The following is a 21,074-nucleotide window of genomic DNA, read 5'->3' as shown; positions in this document are numbered from 1 at the left end:
TCCATGCATCCCCATTACAACAGCTGCTTTCTCAGAACGTTATCATCCACCTATGAGAAATGAAAGCATTTTGCTGTCCTAACCTTGGATGTACAGGAATTATTTGAACACTTTGATCTGCATGAGTGGTATAGGTTGTATATCCCTTGTACTTGCTGGGGAGAGTTAATAGTCATCCTGTGCTCCAGCACAGTTTCTTTCTTTGGCACCTGCAGGTAAAAAGCTGGGAAGACATATAATGACTAGAGCTTAGATGGTCTTAGATCTTAATGGCTTTTCACTTGCTCACATGGACACCTCCCTGTCAAAGGGCACTCAATTACTCACAGAGGAACAGCAGCGACTGTTCAAGGCATTCCTAGTCAGGATCAGTATTGATGCGAGCGTCTTACCAAAATGTTAAGTGATCCTTGCTTTTAGATTTACAGAGAACTGAAGTATATGTATTTCCATGTCTGAATGATAAGCTGAAAACAATAGGAGTCTGCAAGGACTCCCAAGAATATTCTTGATTCACTACCAGGGAGCTGAAATGGTTAGATGTCCTCATTTGTGAAGTACTTGGTGTTGGCTTATTTCTGAGAAACAACTGGTATTCAGGGAAGTGCTGGTCAGCAGATCAGATGTGAGCTACTTCCCGTGAAACAGTTCAACAGGCAGTGTAGGTACAATGTATTCTGGAGGACTGGGGCTGAAATAGTCATTCTTGTGGAGAAAAATGATGTTCACCTTGTCTGGGCACACCTTTCTGTGTGACACGTTTTCACAGCACTGAAAATGACAAAGCCATGCTGTGTGCCTGGCACAGCACAAGCACACACTGAAATCACTCTTCTCATAGCTCTTCTGAAACCATCTCAGTCCAGGTAAGGGTGTCCAGGCTGATTTTAGTTTTGAGTACTTGTCCTAAAGGGAGGATCTATAATAATATTGTTAATGAAATGCCATTGATGGATAGTACCTCTTTTTGAGTCAGCTTGGTACGAGAACATTTGAACTTCTAAATTGAGAAGTTTTGTTTCTGTTAGTGGAGGTATCACTTTTCGGGTCAATCTGCAATCCTACAGTTTCATTTTTTTGAGATATGTGTAAGGTTATTAATGAGATGCCACTGGTGGTAATTTGACTCGAGTCATTTCTCTTAGTGGAGCTAACATGTTTCAGATCAAACAATTTAATCCTGTGAAAGTTTCATTCTTTGAGCTTATGTTGATGGTGTCTAGGTCTCTGTTTTTCAGAAACAAAAACTAAAACTGAGTAATATTTTGATCCTGTGGTAATTTTCCCATATACTCCTCCATTACTTCAGATTTTACCCCTTTCACAGCTGAATGGAAGTTTCACAGTTTTTAGCTGACACAGACGAAAGCCTATAAAATAGTCCCATCTATTTTGTTTTAATGAGACATTTGGGACCTGTGTCCACCTGTCTGATTGCAATTTTATCTGATGGTCTTTAGGGTGAAACTACAAAATTACATGGAATTAGGGTGTCATTGGTGGTCTTAGCCCTCACACAGATGTTTCAAGAAGTACTTCAAGAAGTTATAAGAGTTACATACCTACTACATGGACAATTCATTTAAACACTACTCCTGCAAATTCACTCTTATCTGAAATATTTGATGCTATTTAACCAGACGCAGGGCAGCTAACTAGACTGATGTCTTGAACTTCAAGTTCAGTGTTTCTTGCTTTTGAAGGAGCCCAGCTTTCCCAATGTCTTTATTTTTTTCAGATTGTTTCTCTGCTTAGTGCTGCATTGTTTGAGAGACATCATAGCTCTTTCTAATAACAAAGAAAAGGAACACTTCTTTGCCCCCTGTCACATTCACTGCTTCTTACACTAGGTTATTGTTAGTTTTGCTTGTTCATAATTGTAATACTTTTTATCTTCTATTATTGGTTTTATTCCAGATGTATTCCTGGAGCGTTTTAGTCCCCAGAAGTTTTGATCTATTATAGTACTTACCGCTGGAGAAAAGAACACTGCTTTACGTAATTTTTGCTCCCATGAAGCAATAATTGTGATATAAAAAGTTCCACTCACCTGCTCTCCAACTTTGCAGGATGGAGGATGATTTGTTTTCCTGCAAAGTCTTTGCTTTTGGTGAAAATAAGAGATGTAAGAGTTCTTTATGGGATATAGCATTTATTCCACTGGTTCGATGTGTTTTCCACCCACTAATGGCATTTTTTTGGTGCAGCATTTTCAGCTGTTGAAATTTTACTGTTCTTACTCTTTAGGCAGAAACAGTTTAAGTCTGGAGAAAGGTGATTTTACTGGTGAGATGCCCTATAGTAGGTAGAGATTATCTTCTGAATAGAAGAATGCGTCCTTTTTCTCATATGTATTTGCTATGTTTTGACTTTGTGTTAAAATGTCAGAGGTCTGGTGGAAGCTGCATTTCCATATCCTTTCCACAAATCATCCTAGGACATCAGGAGAGTTCTTCACTGGGAGGGTGGTCAGTCACTGGAACAGGTTTCCCAGGGTCATGTCACCAAGCTCGTGAACTCTGGTGATGACTTCAAGCCTGATGATGGACACTCCTCTTAGTCATATGGTTTAGTTTGAGGTAGTCCTGTGAGGAGCAGGGAGCTGCACTCTTTGGTTCTTATGGGTGCCATCTAACTTGAGACAGTCTATGATTGTATGATTCTGTATTTTGCAGCTCTGGGTGTTGAATACTGTTTTGTATGGATACGAACAAGATGGGGATCTTTCAGGCTTAAAAGGGTGGGAAGTCATTCCCTCAGCATTTTTGGTGTCTGGTTGGGGATTTTTTTGCACACGGTAACTAGTATTTTAGACCTGCAATCTCCTGCCAGGCATTACTTGGTTAGCAATAGTCACTGTAACTGTTCTGCAACCTTCTTTTGTCATCCTTAAAAAAAGATTTTCTGGTAGGTAAAGAATCCCACTTTAAATAAATTTTTGTCACTGAGTTGAGGCTGTTTATCCAACATAACATGTGTTTATGCAAGATATTGCATTGTTTTTATTCTGGATGGTGCATCTTGATGACACCTGTTTGTTATCCTGACATCATGCAAAATACAGGCTGTGTGCCTCTGGACTTTGACCCCAAGAGCTGCATGGAAATGTGCTAGAGCATGGAATGGCTGCAGCTAACGTGCATGTACCAGCATAGTTACCTAAGTCAAAAAGCTGACAGTGATAATATTTTCATGGATTTGTATCTTCCCTGATGAATTAACACAAAGAGCTTGTTGATTGAGTTCACTAGCAATTAAAGCGGGCAATTGATCATTCTTATCTTTCCGTACAGATGAAGCGAGAAGGGCAGCCATGAGTTCTCACCACTGGGCAAATTCTAGCCAGATCTACCTGTCAATCAGCTTTGAGCAGAAAGCTCTGGCTTCCTGCCATTTTATCTACTTCAGCTTGTTTGTTTCTTTTCATTCATTCACTGACAGGAAGAAAAAAAAAAAAAGGCTTTATCTTATCTTCTAGGGAAGATTTTTACTTTTGTCTCTTCTGGGAGGATGGTGTTTGGCTGGTTCTCACTGACCTCTCTCAGGATGCTCAGACTTTTGTAGGTCCTCCACCCTTGATGGCTGTGCTGAAAACAGCTGGAGTTGAGGCTAGAGGCCCAAAAGGAACAAGAAACAGCACTAACTGAGACTGGCCAGACTTTTCTGTTCTGCAGTCTCATCTTGCACAAATGAAGAGAGGCAAACAAAGCATTTTCAGCATTTTGGAGATAGCAAGAAACAGTGAAGAAATTCAGAAAGTCTCAGATGAGAGTAAAGAAAAGGACTGAGATAGAAACTGGCCATTTTAGTTTGATTTGGCTAAACAAGGTGGGAGAAAAGCCAGCAAAATGCCTAAGGGGAGGGAGATGGTCCTTAAAGGTCCCAGTAGGTGAATTACCCTTTGGTCATTTCTTTTCTGAAGAAGCTGTATGGCTGAATGTCTTGTTACCTAAATGGCAGAGACAAAAAAAAAGCCACATCAGTTTTACTTTATTTCTGCAGTTGCAGCCATATAAGGCATATTGGTTCCAAAAACAGAGCATGGATAAGCTCTTGGTACCCTCAGTTAATTTTGTTGTTAAGGAAGTTGTTTTGAAGAAGCATCGTTAAATCAGGTTTTTCCCACTTTTCTGCCCTTTGGGTGCATGAGTGTATTGGTGAGAGATTTGAAAAGAAAGAAAGAAGAAAAAAAAGTCCTCAACATCAGTCAGACTGTGTTACGGACTTTGCTACAGAGATGAGAATTAATTTGCAGTTATTTTCCTTTGCTGTATGCTGATGCTGATTTGGGAGGTTTTGTTCATTCTGCCTTTTTAATATCTAATCTTCCTTTCCAGTTGTGGCTTGCTCCACGGTTTCTGCATTTGCTCTACATTATCCAGGACCCAGAGGTTCAAATAATCATCCATTTCTATCTCAACCTTTTTGCTCACTGCTATTTGTATCCAGACTTGTTGCATGCATGTGTGGAAGATGCATCTGTTTCTTAAAGTGAAAGATGAGACAGAATTCTGTTAAAGTCACCAGTGCTTCTGTGATGAGTAAGAACAACAGCCACAAAGGCCAGCAGAAATAGGAAAATGATTTTAGCAAAGATGTATAAATTCCTTTCTCCTTACAGTTGTTTCTTAGAGCAACTTATTATTATTTCTTAAAATACTCAGAAACAAGAAATTCTGAATCTAGAAAAGTTACCCAGCTTTGCTGGATTTTTGGTTTCCTTGACAACCATTCATATAAATAGTAAGGACTTGTTACGGGGGGGAATATCAGTATGATCAAAACCTGTGAATTGCACAGGAAAAAAGCTAAATTCAATGTTGAAGTTACAAGTTATCTGGCAAACATTAATAGAAGAGTCTATTTTTGTTTAAATAAGGCTCTTCTGTTAATGTTTGCTGGATGCCTGACAAGGATGGAGCAAAGGCAGTGATTTTCTGAAGGTGAGAAGCAAGGAGATTCCTTTTGGCATTCCTTCTGAGAAAACTATTGGAGATGACAGTAATCTTCTTCCTGCTAGGATCTTGGATGACTTGGGATTTCTCTCTCTCAATCTAGGTTGTTATTATTATTATTATTGTTATCTGTGAAAAAGAAATGTGCTAAAGACAGGCATGAATGTTTATCCATATTTAAACACTAACCTATTTGTCTCCTTCCTCAGTGATTCAGTTAACCCAGTCTCAGCAACATGGTATTGGTACTGCTCTCCTGGAAGCAGGACAGTAAGAAAAGGGATCAGTCACATGTCCCTGCAAAGAGCTTAGATATTGTGAGGTACAGTCAATGTAAAACAGGAAGGATTATCCTGGAACTAATCCTGAGCAGTTCTAGTGCTGCTGGAATTGTGACTCAAGTTTCAGGAATGTGGGAAGAGGTATGGCATATATTCACAGCAGGATGAAGTTCTCCCTGTGTGAAAAACAGTGATGAGAAAAACTGTGCATGAAGAAAACTTCCTGTCCTGTGCCAGCAAATCAATGTTGTTTGTTTACCCCTTCTTTTTATGCTTTATGTTGCAAATCACAAAATATGATCATCCTTAAAATGGTGGCAGTTATTTTCCTCCAGTTTAGAAATGACATGAAAGCCCCAGTTCTGTTAGCTTTATCTTAAATTAAGGCCACATGATTTAAAAAAACTGTATCTTGCTACTTGTAGTGTTCATAGTAGCAGCAAAGCACTAAGCAAGTAATGAAAAAGCTGTGAAAACAAGTTGTCAGCTGCGTCTAGAAAGTTATTTATCCAATCTGAGGAAATAGCAATTTGTATTGTTATCTGATTCACACATCAGAATTTCAGGGTTGTTTCCCATGCCTGGGACATTTGTAAGGGCTGCCTGAAGGCAGCAGCTACAAAAGGCTTTGGTTGGTTTTCCTTCACAGAGATCCCTCCTGCTGTAAGTTCTTTCACCATGCACACTGCACTGGTTTTCAGATCAGTGTCAGATACAATTCAGCTACAACTTGTGCAGATTTAAAACACTGCGATTTTGCTGTGGCCTGGAATTTTTTCTGTTTGCCTTTTTTTAAGATTTTGAAGTTAGTTTATCATCTGACTGATGCAATTTTCAAGGAAGGTAGTGCCTGTGTTGAAGTTGGTAAGAGCAAGTAGATGCTGAATACTTCTGGATATCCATGTTTCCATTGAGTCATTCACTACAAAACCTGATTCACATTTCTCTTTATTTTAATCAGTTTATTCTAGATGCCAGATATTTTTAATGGTAAAACCCAGAATGAAAGCTCTGGGGAGGCAAAATCTACAGACTACATTTTCTACTTCCCTTCACCTTTCCTGTTTTCTGAGTTCTTCTGTTTGCTGCTGGCTGTTTTCCCCAGCACAGGGAATCTGCAGCCATTGAGTCTGGATGGTGGTGGAATTGGGTTCTGTTTGATCCCATTTATGAGCCCACCTCTGGGGTGGGCAAGGAGGGATGCAAGTGGCACCTTGTGCCTCCGGGGCTGCTGATTCTCAGCCTGGTGCATCACCCCAGCCAGCCTGACCTACAGGCTCCTGCAAGGCACTGACCTTTGTGGTGCTTTGGTGGAGTCAGCTGAGCAGCAAGGGTGTCTGATTTGGAGTGGGGAAGGGGATGCTATGTCATAGCTATGGATTATTTTGATTGATTTTTTTTTTTTCCCCAAGCATATCTAGGAAGATGCAGTGAATGTAGTGACAAAATCGATACGCTATTGAAGGTTGCATTTTTCCAGGGTAAAGTGTTAAAGGACATGCTGCCATGGAAGACACTTTATCATCCAAAATTCCATCTTACAATGCTGAGCAAGAAGCACTTCTTGTAGCTCAGAGAGTGCTGTGGTGCCATATATTCTGTGGGAAAGTGAGGAATTTCATTAAGAAAATGGAAAGAAGTACTGTTTAACAGAGAAGGGTGTCTGACAGAACCCTCATGAAGTTCAACAAGAAGTGCAAAACCTTGCACATGGGAACTACCCCATGAGCCAGGAATTTGCCCTTGCAACAATGACTGCATTAGAGGAAAAGTTGACAGCAGATCAGGGGAGGTAACTGAACACTGGCACAGGTTGCCCAGTGAGATTGTGGGGTCCCTGTCCTTGGACATAGTCAAAAGCCATCTGGACGTGGTCCCGTGCAACTGGCTCTGGGTGGCCATGCTTGCCAGGGGGAGGTTGGACCAAATGACTTCCAGAGGTCCCTTCCAAGTTTTTTCTGTGATTTTGTGATGTATGGAGTACAACCTATTCATCAGGAAAAGTCAGGATAGAATTTTCCTGTGGTAGGGAGGTAATCAGAAGTCATTAATGGGGGAAATGCTTTTAGAAGGGAAACTTTTATTTATAGAAGGGAAATACAATCTTAAGTTTATGCAGTTGCTAGCTAAAACTTTTGAGAGCTTTTTTTAATGGTACTGTTATATATCACCTCCCAATCCCAAGAAGCATGTAGCAAATCAGGCTGTTAAGCTGTCAACCTCCAGAGCTTCAGAGAAGATAATGAGAGAAGCATGTACTGTCCTACAGTCCCATAGAGCCTTAGTTTAGCTTTCCTCTGCTTTTGTGCTTGCTACTGTTCTGATGCTTCACTCTGTGTGTATGTGAACAAGCACTAAGGTAAGACAGCTAATACAAGCAAGGGTGACCTGCCCTTGTACAGATACTTCACCTACAGCTGTGGAGCAGTCAGTATTCACCTGGGAAGCCTGGGCAAGTTTCCCCATCATCTGTTCATTGAGGAAAAGAGCATATTAAAAAAGAATTTAAAAACCACACAATTCCCTGAAGAAGTACAGTGTAAGCATTGAAGACTGGCTTGGATATATTTGTGATGACTTGGTATGAGAGTTGTGCTTTGGGATCGTAATGTGTGTGCAAAAAGACTCAAGTGTTTTTAAAAATAAAAATACCTAAATGCTTGGGAATGTAGTCACTGTACAATTCATTCACAAAGAGAGAACGAGCCACCATTTCCTCCTGTCTCAGTCAAGGAAACAGGGAAACTTGATTTTCAGCTCCATGTCTGTATCAGACTTCTCTTTTAAAAACGACACTTTTGCTAACTGTAATGAACATTTATACAGTGGTAGCAACTGCGAGAAAGCTGAGTCAGGCTGTGTACTGCAACTGTGATTTAGTCAGCTTTTCCCAGAGATAGAGCACACTTAGGGAAGACAACTTACTCATGAAGTATAGCTGAACATGGGGACTGTTGCTTCCACCTTTCTGGCATTGACCAGATGGTCACTTATGTGCTGCATGAAAACTCACGGGCTCGTGATTTTTATATTCAAATAATTTAGATAATTTAGTGTGTTTTCAGTCTTCAGTTACGAAAAGAATAAAGATGGTTCTGATGAAAGACCTTTAGTGAATAGATGCTATTTCACTTAAAAGAATCAATGTCAGCACCAGCTAAATGATTTTCTGTACTCTACTCTCATGAACAAAAATACAGATCTTGAGAACTAGAGATCCAAGGTGTGCTATTTCTGCTCAACTGGGAATTATACAAATGGCAAAGTATGTCACAGTTTTGTTTTGCTCTCTTCTTTTACTGACTGTTTTTTAATGTTCCTGACGTATCTTCTAGGAATATTTGTTCTCTGAAGGAAACTGATCTAGCTTGTTAGCAGATGATTCACAAACATGCCATATATGGGCCATTTTAACTATGCTAGAGAAACAAAATTGTATTAAAACTTACAGAAAGTATTTAGACAGTATATAGAAAAATGGGGTTTTTTGAGCAGAAGCCACACCCTTCTTAGACGACAGAGAATCCTTTCCCCCTGCCCCCAGCAATGATCTGAGGTGATACAGAATAACCTCCAGGTCCTGTTCAAAACTAGGACAAGGACTAAGTACTTATTCCGCATTGTACCTGTGTATTTCTTCTCATGAGACTACATCTAGTACCCAGAGAGTGAGCCTTCACAGTACTCTTGTGTAGCGTCAGGAGTTTTCCTTAACATGAATTTGGAACTGTTACATTATTCATGAATAGCAAAGCCATGAAGAAATTATGCTGGGGACTAATTAGGATCTCTGTTTGTGTCTTAGTTAACTCTGCATCACAGGAGAGAAAACTGTGGATAAATTGAACAGATTGAGAGTCCCAGCTTCAACATATCCTCAAATCCAACATGTGCCAGCCAGCTTTGAGGGACCATTTGGAATAGGGGCTGCCCCTTTCATTTTTAGAAGTGATCCTTTCAGACATCAGGCTTCAGGATGGCAGGCTTTTGGCGTCTGTGGGCCAGATCAGAAGGAACTGCCAGACAAGGGCTCCTTCCCTGCAGTGACACATGGCAGTGGTGTTAGAAAAGGGGAATCCTGAGAGCAAAGAAAATAACTGCACCTTGAAGGTGATTTACTTTTCCAGCCACCTTTTACCTTCCCTGCTTGTGTCAGCCTATTCATGCAACATATGAACCCCTACCTTATTAGGCTTATTTGCATAAGCACACTGTGTGTTTTTCTGGAGAAGTATTTCAGCTAATATAATGAAGGACATGCCACCCAAAATTAATAATGTAGCAATGGGTAAAAGCAAACTCAAGTCAATAAAATGACTGACTCTTTTAACATGTCAGGTATGACTGGTCTAGCACAAGGATATCAAGTGGCAGATTCAGAACAATACAGTTCGCAGAAGCAAAGTAGATATTGCTTTGCTTCGCTTTCCTTTGCTTTGCTGACACCTTGATGTGATGGTCCATTCCTAAAGCCACCATGTGGGAGAGCAGGGACCACAAATAATTAGAGTTTTGAGGGTGTGAATTTGAAATTATCTCTGTTACACACAGAAGGCATTTCTGGGGAGCATTGAGTTTTGAATAAACCAAACAAAGCTTCACACTTCAGTTTGCACTTTCTGTTTTTATTTTATGATAACCTGCTTTTCCTGCCTTTTCCCTGAAATTCTTGTCTTTCTCCTTAAAGGTTTGCTCTACTTCCCTCTGTCTTTTTAATGAACTTTGTAGTGGGAGAGTGCTCTGTCCTAGTACAGGAATCCTGAGAATACAGAGAAAAGTTGTGTGCCATTTTAAAGGGAATAGAGCAGGTCAGCTTATATCATCAGAGGCCTTGTTACTTTATGTTCAGAAAGAAATTTGCTCTAAGCACCTGTTATTAGCCTTTCTTCAACCACGCTTCCACCTTCCAAATGTAGGAACACATACTTTTACAGAAGGTTTTCTCTAAGGATTTTGGGGGAAATGACTTATTTTGTGCAAATGTTTTTTCATTTAATAAAATTTATAACAGCAATGAATAGATATGAGATAGTTAACCAACAGAATAGATCTCCTTGCTTTTATGACTACAGAGTTTCTGCCTACTTTCTCTATGTAACAGGCCAGGATGAATCCTGAAATCTGTCTCGCTCAAGTCCCCTGTAGACAAAATACTGATTGAAGTTAATGGGAGCACAACTCAAGGGAAAACTTAAAATCTGGGAATTGCAGTGGATGTTAAAACAAACAAGAGGAGTTTCAGACAGGGAAATAGGAACTTCTCAAAAACTTCCGTATCCCACTTTAAGCAGAAACTTTTGATACTTTCTTTGTGAAGAAAACAGAGAGAAAACTAAACATAGCTTGTGGAACATCCTGGTGCCAATAGTGCCAATTCCATTACAGAATTTTGTCTCCCAGCTTCATTTTAGAAGCTGTACAATGTTTTGTTTAGCCCTTACTGAAGAAATGAAAATGCCTGAGTTTGCCACATTCAATACATAAAACTAAAAAATGTGGCTAAAAATGTTCTGTCACTTTCTAGACTTTTGAGCATGTCTGTGTAATCACAGTAGCTTTAAGTTAAAGATGTAAGGCTAGAGGAAAATTTGAGTTTGTAAGAAACAAGGGGTTTTTTGCAATTATCTGGCCCATTATTTCAAATGAGTGGCCTTTTGAAATTCTGACCGCCAAATCTATAAAAAATATAAGGAAAATATTATGCTTGTTACTTCTGCATCAGAGAAAATTTTGAGAATGACTAACACGTATTTTTTTGCAGGTAATGTACAATATACCTGAAGTTTTAGACTAAAATTGTATTTCAGTTTTGTCAGGACACATGGATGTCTCAGAATGAATTCTACCAGACCAGAAAGGCTCAACTAATTTTAGTTATATTGTTTAAAGAGGCTGCCTCTAAGAACTCTTTTTCCCCGAGCTTTCAGAAACAATAGTGTATTTCAGAGCTTCTGAAGTAAATTTAAAAACAGACTTTTAGATGACTTTCCACTTCAGAGATCTTCCACTAGTGCAAGAAACTAGTGTCAGGAAAAGTTTCTCTTTCTAATGAAGATTATTTTTTCTTCCTCTTTCCCACTTCCCATTTCCTGTCAAGTCTGAAGTGTCTTGGATCCCCAACAAACACTACTCTGGGATTTACGGGCTGATGAAGTTGGTTCTGACTAAGACTCTACCTTCCAATCTTGAGCGAGTCATTGTCCTCGACACAGACATTACATTTGCCACTGACATTGCTGAGCTATGGGCCGTCTTTCACAAGTTCAAAGGTATTTTAATGATTTTTTTTTACTGTCCTTATTTGTGGGGGGAGGGAGAATGATAAGGCAAGCAGTACAGTGGGCGTGAAAGGGCTAGCTGAGGTTTGTTAAATGTTTTCGCTCTTCCAGTTTTTGGTGTTTGAATGTAATTGTGTACTTTGTGAGCCCATTTTCAATGATGTTCTGTATGGAATAATTGACAACACCGATTATCTATGTAGTTTGTTTTATTGGTGTGATTATTTGGGGCAGGTTAGAGCCTGACAATACAGTAGATGATAAAGAATGATGAGCATGCTGTAGTTATGTACCGTTCAATACCGCTTATTCTATACTTGGAAAAACTTAGGTTTTATTATATTTTTTATTAATAAAACTTGATTATTACTTTCAGTGTAACTTTTCCATATAACCACTGAAAATGAGTGAAGCTGGGGTCAGTCTTGAGCCAGGGAGGAAAATGAAGGGAGCAGAGTTACACCTGTGAATAGAAATAAGTTGCTGCTTGCTTCTCTTAATGAGTTGATAAAGGGTTTTGGATTTTAAGCACCTAAAATAGTTTCCCCTACCTCTTCCCATTTCCCACAGTTCCTTGGAAATGTAATTCATAGTTGGACCAAGAAAGGAGACTTTCAGAGCAACTCTGTAAGGACATGCTGACAAAAACATTTCCCACTACCCTGTCACAAAGTAGACCACTTTCTGGCTAGCACACTGCTAAAACCATTTAATTCTTGCAGGTTCCAGTGTTGCCAGCTGTTCAGAATCAGAGACATACCCTATTGTTCTCCTCTTGCCCTCAGAATATGTATTACAGGGCTGGTAAGTGTAGAGACAGTCCAGCATCCCAGTTTAAAGGTTTACAATCGTGCAAAAGCATAGCCTTGATGTGTTTCATCAGCTCTCTCAAAATTATCTCAAGCACAGTCAGCCTAAGCAAATGGGAGTATTTATTTAGAGAAGCCAAAATACACCACTCCATTTGGAGGGAGCCAGGAAAGAGCACATTTACTGTACTTATCCCCTGCTGAAATCCACAAGGCCTGCCTTCCCCAGTACCCAGCTCTGGGGCAGGACGTATTAGCTTCAGCTCTACAGTCAAGGACTGGGTTCCTTGGAGAAGAGCTTACTTCTTCATGCATTTGTTTCCTTTCCCTTCTGTGGATACACTGATGTCTTTTCAGCAAGCCACTTAATTGAATTATTCACAAGCTTTCTTCATTAAGGATTATAAAATTCTCCCTCCTCTTCAGGTATTGTTCCAACCTCTTCACCAAGCCTTTCCCTGCGCTGAACCTTGAGTTTCATGTAAACATGCACCTTGACAACCATAAGTAACATAAATGTATGCATAGGAAGTAATGCTGTGCTACTGTACTGTCTCACTGTGTGCAGCTGTCCCATTAATAACAATATTTGACTGAACATGGTGTATTAGCATGTCGTAGCAGGAAAAGAAATGTGGGTAAATAGAACTTGGGCATAGAGGACTGCATGGGCAAAGAGAGCAAAATCTGACTTGCGGCAATGAGGGGGATTATCTCCTTGCTTATAATTTCTGTCATTTCAGTGAAGGATTCCTTGCTTTTTTGCTGGGGAGCAAAACCAAGCATGAAGACTGCTTGTGAAGAGAGGAATGTGGAGCAGAGGCAGATGTAAGATTGAAAGGAAGTACAGGCATAAAATATGGAAATACGGAGAAGAATAATGAATGGAAGTAAAATGTGTATAAATCAGTCTCCATAGAGCTAGGCAAGAATGTTCATCTGGTTAGAGCTGTGAAAAACTCTAACTTACACATGGAGACAGAATTCCTGTGCTATTGCCCTCATAACATGCATAGCACAACTCCCAAATGCATGATTTTGTAAGTTGTCCCGTGTGTCTTTTTAATTCCAGCTGACCACCTGCTTCTGCACAGTTTTTTAATCCTGGCAATAAATTGGTCAGTGTCTACATCCCCTCATCTCCCAGGCACTCATGCACAAACAAAGAATAGATGAGACAATCCCATAGCCCCAGGTGTTGAGCTGGGTGAAGACTTTAGATCCTAAATGCTGGGGAAGTGAGAGAAGATGTCCAAGCACAGGCTTGTTCCCCAGCCTGTGTCATAGGCTGCAGTTCCATTAGCAAAGATGACCTTGATGATGGTGACATCAGAGTTGAGTGTTGAAGGGTAAGACTCAGAGGGAAAGCCAACAAAGCAGGTACCTGGTGGGAGGCTGTTGTAGACCACGCAGCTGGGATGAGGAGGCAGAAGAAATATTCTGTAAGCAGCTGGGAAGTCTCACAGTCGCTAGCCCTTGTTTTCGTGGGGGACTTGAACTTACCAGAGGTCTGCTGGAAATGCAACACAAGGAGAGGAAGCAGTCCAGGAAGCTCCTGGAGTGTGTGGAAGATAATTTCCTGACACAGCTGGTGAGGGAGCCAGCCAGGGGCAGTGCCTGGCTGAATCGGTCAGCAGACCAGGCTAACCAGGACTGCAGGTTAACAAATGTGATGCCCATCTACAAGAAGGGCTGGAAAGAGGATCTGGGGAATTAGAGGCCTGTCAGCCTGACCTTGGTGCCAGGGAAGGTCATGGCGCAGGTCACCTTGAGTGCCATCATGCAGCATGTGCAGGGCAACGAGGAGATCAGGCCCCATCAGCCTGGGTTTGTGAAAGGCAGGTTCTGCTTGCCCCACCTCATCTCTTTCTGTGACAAGATGACCCACTTAGTGGATGAGAGAACGGCTGTGGATGTTGTCTACCTAAACTTTAGTAAAGCCTTTGACATGGTTTCCCGCAGCATTCTCACAGAAACTGGCTTCCCATGACTTAGACGTGTTCTCTGGATGAAAAGCTGGCTGGATGGTTGGGCCCAGAGAGAGGTGGTGAATGGAGCTAAATAATTTGGCAGCTGGTCACTAGTGGTGTCTCCCAGGGCTCATTATCGGGGTCAGTTTGATGTAATATCTTTATCAATGATCTGGACAAGGGGATCAGCTGCACGCTCAGTCAACAGCAAGTTGTGTAGGAGTGCTGATCTGCTGGAGGGCAGGAAAGCTCCGGGCAGGAAGGATCTGGACAGGCTGAATTGATGGGCCAAGGCCAGTTCTGTGAATTTCAACAAGGCAAAGTGCTGGGTCCTGCACCTGGGTCACAAGACCCCATGCAGCACTACAGGTTTGGGGCATAATGGTTGGAAAACTGTCCAGTGGGAAAGGATCTGTGGGTGCTGGTCAACAGCAGCTGAACATGAGCCAGTGTGTGCCCACATGGCCAAGAAGGCCAATGGCATCCTGGCCCATATCAGCAATGGTGTGTCCAGCCAGGACCAGGGCAGTGATTGTGTCCCTGTACTCAGCACTGGTGAGGCCACACCTCAAATCCCATGTTCATTTCTGGGCCCCTCACTGCAAGAAAGACATTGAGGTGGTGGAGCAGGTCTAGAGAAGGGCAACGGAAAATTTCTTCATGGATAGGGTTGACAAGCATTGGAACAGACTGCCCAGGAACTTGTGGAGTCACCATCCATGGGTGCATTTAAAAGCTGTGTAGATGTGGCATTTAGGGACAGGGTTTAGTGGTGGACTTAGTAGTGTTACTTTGATGGCAGGACATAAAGGTCTTTTTCAACCTAAATGATTGTATTGTTCCATGATTCAATGGAAATGGAAGGAAGGGCAAGTAATTTGGGGAGATACTGATACTCTTTTACTGCTTTGTAAAAGTTTGGCCTAAATTCTGTGGTGATTCTCAGTTTTTCCAAAGTGTCTTTATTTCTCCTGCCTGCATTACAAAAGATTGAAAGATTGTCTCATGTCATTAGCCCCAAATATTCCTCCAAAGGATATTTTACTAGACTAATGTTTTAATCTCTTCCTTGTTTCTCTCTCAGAAGTCCCAGGTAAGTTTATGAAGATTTCTTGGGGGCAGTCTAGAATGTTTGTTGAAATATTACATAAGCAGAAGAATAATAAAACTTCTATGAAGGGAAATGCTACTCTCCAAAGGAATCTATCATTACATCCAACTCCAGTTAGGAGGGCAGCTTTAGACCCACTGGGTCTCTTTCTAGAAATGTCTAACAAGCAGTTGCTGGCTAGAAGCCACTGTTACAAACCTGCCTACACCAGGATGCTTTTTGAGCAAATTAAAGAATTTTGCACATCAGTGCAGGAAAGGCAAGAGCTTCTGTCTGCAGGTTGCTGCAAGGTAACTGATGAGGCAGTCCAGCACAGCCTTTTCCAAATTGCAGCCTCACATAGAGAGAAGGTCCTAGAGTCTGTGATTCTTTCTGTGCCTGGGAAGACTTTTCTTCCCAGCAAAAATAGTGATAAAGAGAGACCAGTAGCTCAGATTCTTTTTTTCTCGGACACCATGCTCGGAAGAAACTCAGATTCAGGACTGCTTTGTAATATACCAGGTCCGATTTGCTGTGTTGAAGGGCCTATAGTATGTTTTAAATAGCACCTGAAATACCCAGAATCCTTGTTCTGCAAAGGCTCTTCTTCCAGTCATCTTAAGAGTTGCTGGAAAGATCAGACCCTTACATAGTAATTTAATATCTTAGGTGGTAACGGTACTACTGCATTCACTCTGTAGATAGAAAAAAGGGAGTAGGATTTCTTTGTGATTTATTGCTCTTCTGCCCTTTTCTGATAAGCTCTTTGCATACGCCCTTACAGTAAATGATCCAACTGTTCTGTAGCAGAGTGCAGAAATTTAAAAATCTCTTCTTTGAAGTGGCAACCTTAGGCTTTTGGAGAAATTCATACCTCTCTTTGGTAGCCTGAAACAGTGGCTCAAGCAATGTCACATTTAACAGTTTCTCTTAGGAGTCAGTGGGGGTTGTATAATTATTAATCCTTTTATATACAAGCTTCAATCTCTATGCATAAATATGTCTTTGGGAACCCACAACTTGAATTTTAAGGGTCATATCCAGCTTTTCAGCTGGGATTTGGGCATTTCTGCTTTAGCCTCATTCTCTCTTGCTCTATAGATAGGTAGACTGTTTTCCTCTAGGACTGATACATACCTCCAAAATACCGATTTCAGAGGTTTGAGTCTGCAGCCAGTCTGGGGAAGATAACCTGTCATGCATGTTTTCTGTGACTTAGTTGACACTGATTATGTTTCCTATTCATCTTTCACTAGATTTTGACAGTTCTAAACTTGAGAAAGTACCTAGCCTAAGGGCAAAAGAGTGGGACTGTAGATCATAGTGTATTCTTGGATGAAGTGCTTCAGACAACAGGGATTAGTAACCAATATGTTTTTATTGCAGAAACTGTGCAAATTCTTCTGAGAAAAAAATGAGTCCGAAGCTATGTTCTGTGCCATCAATCTTAAAGTTCTTTTAAAGGCCACATCTGCTGATCGTTTTGTTACTCCTGCTCACCCAAACTCTTGGTACTGCAATGTGGGTTCTTTTATTCCAGGGTTCTGATTTTTAATTTTACTGTATGTTAAATACAGATTCTCACTTTATTTGGGACCTGACTACAACAGTCATCATAATCATTTGTGTTACAAGTTGCAGTTTAAGTCTGGATCACAGTGTCTGTGCTGGGTGCTCCACATGTAAATAATGAGCAAGAGACTCTCTTTGTGCTTGACCTAGTATCAGGTGACAATTCTTGTGTCTGCCTTGTTCCTTTAGGCCATTGCTGTGTGTGAGTCACAGCTGAGACTCACAAATGAGACCTGAATAATCCCTGTAGAGATCAGTGTTGAGGAGCTCTGTGTTAAATTGAACACTGCATCAAAGGGCATTATGATATTTCTAAGTACATGTCAAAACTCAGAGGCTGTATTGAACAGTGATGTCTTACTATGACTGCATGTTAGCCTCACATTCCAGCTAGATGATACGATGAATATTTTAAGTACTTTCAAACAACAGAGACTGGATAATACTCAGCTAGTGCATTTCAAATAACTCTACTTGTATATTAAGTCTCCCAGAGAATATAAGCTACGATTAGTGTTCATCTGTGCAAGTAAGTCTTCTCTGGAAAGCTGACCTCCATTAACCAAGCATACAAGAAGGAGAAATGGCAAACTTGACAGGAATACTGAGATTCACATATTCATACCTTGCATGAATAAAAACATGCTATAAAAGCTGTTTGCTTTGTGTCAGGAGCTCAAACAATGATAAAAATCCATACTGACATCATAAATACCAGAAAAGGTCAGCAGCGATTTTGGTGCAGGATCAAGTGCCCACAGCTGAAGAGGGACTGGCACATAGTCAATCCCAAACTTAAAATTTGCAAACACTCAGCATGTGGGTGCTTTGGCATATTGCTCTGCAGAATGCCTGAGGTAACAATCTATGTTCATACTACTTTTGCAGCTTCTTCATGAAAAAGAGCAAACAAACGAAAATAAGAAAAATCATAACTGTCACAAATTTAAGCATCTTGTGTAGGGGTTTTAGTAATTATATTCCTACAAGAACTATTATGCATAAGGTTGTAATGTTAAATGCATGCATAACTTTGCAATTGTGTGTGAATTTAGCATGCCAGAAAGTGAGATGCTGATGGCACTGGTGAGAGTCAGGCAGAGTCAGCAGGTGCTGTATAAATTTCCCTGAATTTGGCTCTACCAGTGAAGCCCCATTTTAATAAACTATACCTGTCATAGCCCTTGACTCTCCTGCAATGATTGTGCTTTTTATAGGTGTGCTTTTCTTGTGATGATGTAAAATACTCGGTTGTTGCCAAGATTAAAATTTAAAATTCACTGACACCTATGGCTCAAGGCAGGATTTGAGCCACAGAATTGATTCTGGGCAGGTTCTGTAGTTCAGTCTGTCAGTTTACACTGAGTAAATCATTAAAGCTTCCAGATGATTTTGAGACAGGATCTCTGCAGGCTGACACAGTGTTTGTGTTAAATCCTGCAGAGATCTTTCTGTTTCTTCTGGTCAGTAAAGCAGGCTTTCTTTTCTTACTAATCAAGAGGAAGGCATTAGCAACATGCACCTTAGTGTGTATAAAAATCCATGGTATGAGTCAGTCTTTTTGTGAAGGAAACAGGATCATATTGTAGCAGAGTGCATTAATAAAATTGTCAGGCAGCTATTAAAATAGCTTCAAATTATCTGAATTTTTATAAGTGTCTAAAAAGGCCGAATGGCACTTGTCTTTGCTCATAAAAGAAACATCTGTTAGGTTCTGAAAGATTTGTGTAAGTATTTAATGGTTAGACTACAGTGCATAGCTCATCCCAGGGTTATTACACAAATGAAATACAGTTTCTCTTTGAAAAGGTCCCCGTGGAGGCTCTATCTGCTTAAGATTTTCTATTCTTGATTGTTATATTGTGGTGTGTTCTTCTTTTCTGCTACAGAATCTTTGAAGCTTCATTGATAAAGAATTTTATTAGTTAGCTATAGCTGATAGAAATATTGAGGGGTGTTGTGCTCTGGTGTCTCAATGCTGTTATCATCTGTGTGTGAAACTATAGGAGAATACTGATTTATTTTGGTGAAGAGAGAAAGAAAGTAAGGGGTTAGGATATTTGGGAAAAAAGACAAGTTTCTAACTGTGATAAGGGGTTAATTTTGCTGACTGTAATTAGGAGGGGATCAAACAAAGAGGTGGGACTTCCTGATTCTGTGGGTCTAGGGAAAAACACTTCTCAGATAAGCTGACTGGATGGAAGTTCTCTTTTTTTTTTCCCCCCCTAATTGCAGTTTGCTTTGCTGTGCTATTCCTTTATTGAGAAGCCAGTATGTGATAAGGTTGACCTCAGTAAATGAGCTCCAAGGGAGAGAGTTTATTATATGGATCAGCATGTGCACATTCTAGTTTATGGATTTTAATGTGACAAGGGACATAATCAGAAAATTCTGATTATGAATTGCTGCCAAAATGGAATGGCTGCAGTTTCTGAAACATCTGTAGTTCTATTTTAGCTGAATGGTTCTTTGTCTGTTTCTGCCATCAGGCAGAAATATTTAGAGGTGAAAGGCCAACTGTGCATAGAAATAGGGTATAACTCATGGTGGGGTAAATTCTAAAATAAAATCAAAGATTTGAGTTCTTTATTTTTCCATTCTGATTTCCAAGGGATACCCTTTGGTCGTGTTTTCAAGCTTTTTCCCATGGGGGCTAGGGATGTTTTAATTATAAATGAAAGCTGGTATTTTTTGTCATCTTTTGATACCACAACTGGAGTTTTTGGAATAAAAACCCACCACATGCTACAAGATTTGTAATAAAATCTTGTTGGTAACACTGAAATTTTGAGGACCTTTTTCTACCTCCTCAACATCAATCTAGTGCTTTTTCTACATTATTGTTCTCCAGTCTTTGTTAACCTGCCACTCATTCTACAGCTGTCTTTTTGGCTTAGATGCTATGATGTATCAAACACCCAAACTAAACATTGTATGACTCACACAGTGTTAAAGCAAAAAACCAGTTTCTCTGCTGAGCTCTTTCTTGAGGATTTAAAGAGACTTTAATTCTATTAATCTCCAATACTCCAGCTGTGGAGAATGGACCTAGAGCTCTTTTGAACTGCCTTGCAAATATTTATTGAGAGAAATCTGGGCAGAGCATGGCATCAAAGGAGCAAAGTGCATATTCCCATCTCCCTTGACTAGCAAAGGCTGTGCCTCCTCAGAAGCTAGAAAATCCAACTCCCACAGGGTACAGACGAGGAGAAGGAGCATTTCTGCTTTGCATGTTTGTTATTGGCAGAAGAAAATGTATTTCGGGGAATGAGATGCCAGTAGGCTGTGCTAAAAGGAAAATATATGAGAACAGGGGGTGGGAAGAAACCAAGGAGGAAAATAATAACTCCCCCATCGAAACTAAAAAAGAGACATCAATCAGGAGTTGCTGTCCACCAATAAATGTTTTAGGTTGATTGCTTTCGCCTATAGTCTGTTCACATTCTTCTGCTTCCCTTCAGGTGCATTCAGTACCCTTGCCCTTGTTTAATTATATTTGGTTTAGGGCGCTATTAAAAAAGCCCTGAACAGGAATGTCTGCCTGTCTTCTTGGGTGGAGCACACAAATTAAGCCCGTGTACTAATCCCTTTGGCCAGTCACTCTGCATCCCCTTGGTGACAGGAAAGCAGAGCAAGTGCATGAGCAGGCAGTGAATATGGAGGGAGTGGCAGCCTGTCCACCAGTTAATAATGTGTAATGATAAGTAACTTCTGCATGTGGGAAAAAGCCAAGCAGAAGAGACACATGGGTCATTCACCTAACAAATGAAGTTTACCCTAAGGTTTGATAGTTGTATTAATAGGACTAAAGGAAGAATTATATTTAATAGCTAGATTTCCCTGCCTAAGGCCCTCATTCTAATCACATGCAATCTATCAAGCACATACACTTTTCACTGTTCTCTGTGACGTGCATTTTAATAACTTGATATTCTGTTTTCTCCCTCTCCAAACCAGGCACATTCCCTGAACCTACCTTGCTCTGCATTAACAATCCATATTTTTAAAGACCTAAGGCCCCATTTCCAATTACAAAGCTCTCATTCGAGGTTTCACCTTTTTGGTTTCATGCTGCAAATTATGTCTGTAATATTGTCCTTGGCACCACATAGATTTGCA

The 21,074-nt window shown here is 40.5% G+C and overlaps 1 protein-coding gene across 2 annotated transcripts in view; it reads left to right on the top strand.

Annotated features, from left to right (window-relative positions):
* LARGE1 (LARGE xylosyl- and glucuronyltransferase 1) overlaps window positions 1-21,074 on the top strand; it is a 277,612-nt gene that overhangs the window by 153,202 nt on the left and 103,336 nt on the right. For both annotated transcript variants that reach the window (XM_008636395.2, XM_017737860.1), the window contains one exon: window positions 11,334-11,505. In XM_008636395.2, coding sequence (XP_008634617.1) covers window positions 11,334-11,505 — 172 coding nt within the window. The remainder of the gene's footprint in view (window positions 1-11,333; window positions 11,506-21,074) is intronic.

The sequence above is a fragment of the Corvus brachyrhynchos genome, unplaced genomic scaffold (genome assembly GCF_000691975.1).
Source record: "Corvus brachyrhynchos isolate BGI_N302 unplaced genomic scaffold, ASM69197v1 scaffold56, whole genome shotgun sequence".
In the NCBI taxonomy this organism is placed as follows: domain Eukaryota; kingdom Metazoa; phylum Chordata; class Aves; order Passeriformes; family Corvidae; genus Corvus; species Corvus brachyrhynchos.
Note: the sequence above shows the minus strand (reverse complement) of the source record. Positions and strands in the feature narration are given on the sequence as shown.